At 26.1% G+C, this 7,846-nt stretch overlaps 1 protein-coding gene across 1 annotated transcript; it reads left to right on the top strand.

Annotated features, from left to right (window-relative positions):
• Nucleotides 1-1,710: 1,710 nt before the first annotated feature.
• LOC112593270 lies at nt 1,711-3,098 on the top strand. Its single transcript, XM_025337633.1, has 4 exons — nt 1,711-1,830; nt 1,954-2,076; nt 2,245-2,369; nt 2,813-3,098. The coding sequence occupies exons 1-4, from the start codon at nt 1,711-1,713 to the stop codon at nt 3,096-3,098; spliced, it is 654 nt and encodes a 217-aa protein (XP_025193418.1).
• Nucleotides 3,099-7,846: the final 4,748 nt, after the last annotated feature.

Raw genomic sequence — 7,846 nt, 5'->3', positions numbered from 1 at the left:
TAGATAAATATTTTATGATCAGTTGTGATTGTATACTCAATATTTTATGACAATAATTATACGATAAATAACGAGATTCAATATAATCCAAATAACTTTTATTTTTTGACTAAAGAGTAAAAAAAAAATACGAATTTAAACAGTCGGAAGTTATTAAAAGTTATAAATATAGAAAAAAATGGAAAATAATGCCTCTTTAATATCCCTTACTAAATAAGCCATTGATCTAATGTATAATTATTGTTTTATGATAGGTTATATATTATTGTCGTTGAGCTATATTCAACGAAATACTTATTCGATGTAATTACAGATTTGAAACAAAATGATTATTAATTTATTATAAATGTTATTGAAAAGAAACATTTTTAATATTTAAACTTTATTTAAATTTATCCATATTACCAATATTGAAAAACAATCGTTATTAGCTGTTTTACTTGCCGCCATTAATATGTTTAGGTGTGGCAGAAAATTTCTTTTTATGTTATTTATATTTTTTTTTATAGAATAAATCTTAAGTTATGTAAAAATTATTAGCATTTTAAAATGTAAGCGCTCGATAAGACATAAACAATCAGTTCAGTTATTTTGATTATATTTATTAAAATTATCATACTTAGTTGTTATTATATTATGTTTACACTATGGGGACCGGTATCTATTTGAGTTACCAAGGATTGAAACTGCATAATACTATAATTTATATATAGGTACGACAAACTTTTTTTATAAAGGATCCCTTGTAAGACAACAATCTTTTTAGAACAGAAAATAACAACAGTCTCGTTTAACCTATACATACGATATATTTTATATTCTCTATAACGGTAAAATCAGTTGGCCCCGAGCGATTCAGTAAAAAGGGATTTTATTCTAGACATACAAGAATTAGACTTCAAAACTCAGTTTTTGGCTTTGGGTTTAGGAACTCAAAATTCTATATGATTCAATCCAGTTTTTTTAAAATAAATATTATGTAAATTTGTTGAGCTTAGCGAAAAAATGTTTCTGTACATAAAATAAAAAAAAATGTGTGTGGTACCTAATATCTTTTTTAACTGTATGTGATCTAAATAATTCCTATCAAATTCCATTGATTTGATTAACTATGAGTAACACATTTTTGTCTAGTAGTAGTAGAGAAATTAAACTAAGAATTTAAAAGATTGGTAATAGTTACGTAATCTACAAAAAAATGTATCATTTTTTAAGAATATCAATAATGTTTTTATATTAATATAGGAACTTTTGCATCTGCGAGTATATTTATTGAAAGCATCGAACTTTACATAAATTTAATAAATTATTCAACCATTTTTAATCAAAAAGTGCATTGTCTATAGTATCTGGCCTATTATTAATTGGTTGCAATATGAATATTAATAATAATATTGTAATATGCAGATAAAATGAACAAAAATCACATTTGGATTACAAAAACTAAAGTATACATTGAGTATAACAATTTCATATAATATACTTTGACTTTTGATTTCATATCTATGTAAGTACTAATTATATTGTAAAAACTAGTATTATTTAAATTGAATTTTCTTTATATTAATCATGTTTATTAATATATTCGTTAAAAATAAGATATTAAATTACGTTTAACTTTATTTTATTGGAAAATTCAAGCGATTCCGATAAAATGTGTTGTACACGTGCTTAAAATTAATTTGTTAATTACTATTTTTTTAAGTCATTATGTCACTAAATAATTTTTTTGAATTATCGGCATTAAATAAAAATAAACTCACCTGCATGATTGAAGCTGTTAAAATCGATTTACTTGAAAACATGAAGAAATTTGAGGATATTTTAAAGGTATTACACACGCTATGTACATTAAATTTATTTATAATAGCTGCGAAATGTTAGTCAACGTGTGATAGGATGTGTATTAAATTGGTAATTGGGTTTTGACTTTTGTATTTTTTTTTTTTTTAGGATACATCACGAAACGACAATTTCCTGTTGGAAAAACAAATCAATACGTGTTTTGAGTTGCAGTGCAAAATCGACGATTATTCAGACAAACTTAAGGAAATGGAATTAAAGGATGATTACTCGGTATTGTTATGTATCATATTATTGCGTATTAGTCGTAGTAATGTAGTATTGAATATGATTGTTGTATAGGCAATACGGAACGTTTATTATTTATTTTCGAACAATCAGACACGTTTATACGGATATTAAATAATCATACCTACATGTTTTTTTTTGTTATATATAAAGGAGTCAGCAAACACTGTGATTGATTTTATTTCAAACATTCCAAACATCGTGAGCGATTTGGGACCTGAATCATTGATCGTTGTTACGTCTGAAAAAGTCGGCATGCAGTACGTACAATTATTACAGTAAGTATTTATACACCTTTAAAGTTTTATAATTTGTCTTAAAATCTATTACATTAAGCCTAAGCGACTTCGAATAAGTTTTTTTTCCTTTTTTGGAGAAAAATTTCAATAGATAAATTAAAGCAAATGACGATTATGAACTATTTTTATGATCTTTAGGTTACTTAGATTAGATATGACTGGAGTACTTAAAAAACATATTTTTGGAAATAGTCTTATTTTGTAATTTGTATTTTTTTCTCAGTACCGTTTTCTTCACTATTACCGCAAACTAAAGTTGTTTTTCTGTTCATCTAAATATTTTAGTTTTAAGAAAATGTATACTACATATGACTGCATAAATTTGACTTATCAGTACAAATAATATCATAATTGCCACAGTGCAACTATACCGTACCTATAAACATGTGGGTGCATATTGCACCTTGGATTTCCACTTTTAGCGATTTAGAAGTGAAGAACGTTATTATAACCACGATCAGGGCGTTGACGACGGGCGAAGTGAACGTCACGTTGGGCAATGTGAAAACTGCGCTTCTGGATGGATCTGAAGCAGAATACCAGAAGTTCGTTGGTAGCGAAGCCGTACGGTTGGTCATAGAAGACCACGTGCCGGCCGATCGGCTGTACCGCGTATGGGGCGATGTTCACCGTCACCAGTGTTTTGCAATAGTTCAAACAATTAATGGTAACGGTTATGACGATAATAATAAGAATATAATGTCATAATAATGTCTAATAAACCGATTTGATGGCCAGGTGTAGTTGTTGTTATTCAGTCCATTTGACGTTGTCTATGTATAATATTTTAATATAATATTGTATCAACTTAAAATTACCTGGTGAATAATTTATTTTGCTGATTTTGTGGTATTTTTAAAACCTCAGAGACTAAGTTTTATACAAATTAACATACTCAATTAATTTTAGGAACATTTAAAAAATATTCACATTTTACTATTTGTGTAGTTTAATAAAAATATATATATATATTAAGATCATTAGAGAGTTTACGATCAATTAAAACTCATTATTTAATTTAAAATGTAAAAACGTTTTTAAAAATGATAAGTTATATATTCTAATTGAGTTTTCTTTAAATCACCCTCAATTAACCAGATCATGCAATAATTAGAAAATCGTTTTATTAAAAAGTCTTTTTGTTAAGTCAGTGTATAATTATTGAAATTCAATTTTACTCATCAAAAATACCAAATAATATTCAAAACTGCGGTGTTATTATTATAATATATCAGCTTTAGCACTCATAAACATAAATACATAGATTTTTCTTTGTCACCACAAAGTAATTTATTTTTATTCGTTTACAGTATGAATAATTTGTGGTATGTATTGTTAGTTTATACTTTCATTAATTTAAAAACATGATAATATTATAAAATTTATAACAGTCTTATTATAATCAATAATAAACACTCTTACGAAAACTAGTTTTCAAGTCTTTAAAATATATCATTTAAAATTAATGAGTACATTTGCTTTTTAAAATAAAAACGTTGGAATTTTTATTATCACAATACTAACAATAATTTAAAATAATTATACTCAGCCACTACATAGCGTTGGTTGTATAAATGTTCAAAATTTATCTATAAAAATTAAAAACGTTTCGTTATATTCCTCTCAGTGTTGTATGATATACGTACATGTAATTTGGATAATAGTATACAAGCGTATATGATTTGATAGGAAACCGCACTTGGTCAAAGAAGAACCCGCGGCTTTTAAATCCGATTTTGTATCCCGCACAGCTATTTTTATCCCCAATAACCCAACTCTGGTATACTTCTCCACCTCCATCTACCATTACAGCATTTAACTATAATAGTACTCTATAATGTACTCATGCAGGTGTATGATACGTATACAATACTTATATAAATTCTAACTATTATACAATATAATATATGACGTATATATGTATAAATAGACATGTGTGTATGTGTGTGCACGTTTATTATAATGGCCTATCGCGATTGTTCACTCAACAATTGCTCCAGCAAATAATCAAAACATCCCCTTCGTTCCAAGGGTCGGCCGCATTTGATATTACCATTATTATTGTTATATGCGCGCGCTTACACACACACACAGACACCCACACACTCGTGCGCGCGCGTACAAATACACTTGATTGTTTTTATATCAGTAGTTTCTCCTCGGACTACTACACCGTCGGCGCTTTACCTAAGTGAAATACGAAAAAATGTACTTTACAGAACTGTCGAGTTGTAATGGAAAAAACTACTTGACGTCAGTTCGTGGGTTTTGGCAGAGTATGCAGTTTTTAAAATAGCCCTGTATCTCTCGCGAGGTAACGAGGATCGATCCTATTACAATATAATATATTAGAGACTCTTTTATAGAAGCAAATATCACGTCGGAGTAAAAAAAATTAAGTTCAAACGCCATTAATCTTAGTATAATATACTGGATTGTCGTAAGTAAGGATTAAGGGTGTATTGTCTCGACTCGGTCATGTCAACTTCTTTATTATCTAAAAATCTATATTATATATATATATACACATATATATACTAACACACTCGTTAATAATAATCAGTGCTTAAATTAGAAACAAATAGAAGGGGAATGCAAAAGTATAAAAAAAAAAATGTCAGCATTAGAAGATTTAAATATCTCATTGATAAAAATATATAATTAGATGGGACAGGCTACAAGATTTTTTAAAAAAGAAGAGGTACTCCACTCCTCGTATTAGGGCGAAGATACTGAATTCAAACACTTAATTAGTTAAAATATAATATTATATATATACGTTATTTCAAAAATATGCTTTACTAATACGCATATTTAAGTTAACTACTGAAACGTTAACAAACTTAATTGCTTTAAGATTTTCTTGGTATTATAAAATATTAATTTTACTTAAATACCATATTGTCTCTATTTCAAATAATATGCTTCTTTAAAATTATGTTTGTATCATGATGAATTTCTATTAGTGAGATTGAATTCGAAGAAAATGAAAGGACTAACCTTTAATGTAATTCAGATTGATGAAAGAGTAGGACAATTAATAAATAAATTAGAAAAATCTTCATCTTCTGCTTTATAAATTTATAAAATATAGTGTTTTAACCCTATATTTAACGAGTGTTTGATTTGTATATTAGACAACTATATTTAATGTATAACAGCATATTTGGAATCTACGGTTATTGTTACCTAGCAGTTTCTAAAATACCAACTTTTTTTAAATTAATGTTACACAATAATAGTTATAATATAATTACAATAGAACATAATTAATTATTTTCTGTTATGCATAAATAAAGTTAAAATATTTTATTATGCATTTCAGGTATATGGTTATAAAAAGGTTGCTTATAATAATATATAATTTTGTTTTAAAATTGTTTTAACGAGTTTTAAATAGAAATTATTACATTATGTCAAGATAGAATAGTTCAAGTTAACATATATACAAATGTTAAATATTAAATAAATTATAGTTAAAGATATTTATTTTAAACTTTAAACACTTAAAAAAAAAAAAAAAAAGTATAAGTCATTGGGTTATTGTTTGCTAAGATAACACACTAACCTAAATATACCGATCATAGGATTTACATTTTTTAGATTTGTGGTAGCACTAAAAGTATCAAAATCATTCTAATAGTATGCATGCTAAATTACTAATAAAATATAAATACATAAACTATAAATGTTAAATTAGTGTTTATCAATTTTTATAAATGTATTTTTACATTTTGATTGTTTAACTATTACCTACCGTGTTAAAGTATTTACTGTGAATAATTTTAATTTATACTAGTTGAAATCGAACAAAATAATAAACGCAGTGTTATGGTAATAATAATGATGATAAAAATTAAATATTTCTTAAACAATATATATTATGTATCGTATATATCGATATATCATTATTTATTTTTCATTCACCGCTGTTGTTAGAGTTTACACAATGAATTTCCACAGAATATTTTCAATTAACCAATGTATCCAAGTGTGTATACGAAAAAAAAAACACTTATCAATGTCATTGAATGTTACTTATAAGTTATAGTATTATTTTTAATGGTGTTTTTTTTTTATATAGTAAATCTGACTATATTTAGTGAAAAGGGGGTGGAGATATTTATTTATATTTTTTTACAACTTTTTTATTATTCATATTTTTTTTTTAGAAAGCCTTAATCACATCATTTTTTCTGTTAATTTATATCTTTTCATCGTAAAAATAATTCAATTCATATTCTATATTCTTTATTATTTGCCATTAACGCATTTTTTATTTTTTATTGCGTTATCTATATAATTATATAAATAATTTAAACACAACATAAATTGTATACAAAAAAATGTACTATTAGAACAAAAATTTAGAGGAGTTAAAAATGTGTGGATTACTTAATTGATCATAATTTTTATAATTATCTAGCAAAATACAGTATATTAACTTTAAATTACGATTATACGGCGTTTTTAGAGAAGTATACGAGGTATAGAGCTACGAATCAATTATTAGTACAGTATATTTGTTACCTATAACAGATTTATGCTTCACAGACAACCGTTTTCAATTTTTTAAATTTTAATTATAATCAGTTTACAAGTCTACAATTTGGTTATCTTAACATTCATCAAAATTAATTATATAATAATTATTTAACCATAATTATCAATTATTTTTTTTGTTAATCGGAAGTTTTTGGTTATCATTTAAAATAGTGTATGATATAATTTCTATAATTAAGACAGTAAATAACAAATATTTTCAAAATAAATTTAATATAGCTTTGTTTACTTCTTTTTTTTGCGTAGAGTTATTTAAAAATTATTTATTTATCATGTATAGCATTATATAGTCAGGAAATGTATTGTAAATTTATTACAATATGATGTGATTGCATACAGTGACTAATTCAAAGACACTAATTCAGGTTTATTCTTTTAGGTGCACTTTGAACAGTTAAAATAAATCAGTTTTCACCATATAATTATCATATACATTTTTTTCGCAACGAAATTAATCTAAAGTTTCGTGTATCGTTATAAGTCTTCTATTGGTCTTCGCAAGTATCGACAGATCTGTCGTGTCCGTACATCACGTTATTATAATATAGGTTCACATGGCGTATAGTTAAATCATGTACAATAAAAATGGTGCGTGGATGTGCGAATACAGTAGTATTTACTCGTTTTAATGTCGATGGTATCAAATCAGTGAGCCATTAAGTGTTTTAATTGCTGTATGTTGAGCACACGATGGCTTGAATACTGTTAGAGGGTGTATCGAAAAAATTGGTTTTTATTTACGCCCCATTGGACTGTAGAGTATCATTAGAACGATGTACACACGTCGAACATACCTTCAAATATGTATATTGTATATATAAATGATTTTTTTATGTTGTGACGCGTGTATGTATATATATATAAACGTAATTGTGTGCACGTGGACTTGTCGT

Source organism: Melanaphis sacchari, unplaced genomic scaffold (genome assembly GCF_002803265.2).
Source record: "Melanaphis sacchari strain LSU unplaced genomic scaffold, SCAv2.0 Contig1_pilon_pilon, whole genome shotgun sequence".
Taxonomy (NCBI): domain Eukaryota; kingdom Metazoa; phylum Arthropoda; class Insecta; order Hemiptera; family Aphididae; genus Melanaphis; species Melanaphis sacchari.
The sequence above is the reverse complement of the archived record's forward strand: the minus strand, read 5'-3'. Positions and strand labels throughout refer to the sequence as shown.

Bases quoted from the DNA above. Each gene is read 5' to 3' on its own strand.
- LOC112593270 (XM_025337633.1), top strand. From the start codon at position 1,711: ATGTCACTAAATAATTTTTTTGAATTATCGGCATTAAATAAAAATAAA. The intron at 1,831-1,953 runs GTATTACACACG...TTTTTTTTTTAG, and splicing joins AATTTGAGGATATTTTAAAG to GATACATCACGAAACGACAA. The intron at 2,370-2,812 runs GTAAGTATTTAT...TTCCACTTTTAG, and splicing joins CAGTACGTACAATTATTACA to CGATTTAGAAGTGAAGAACG.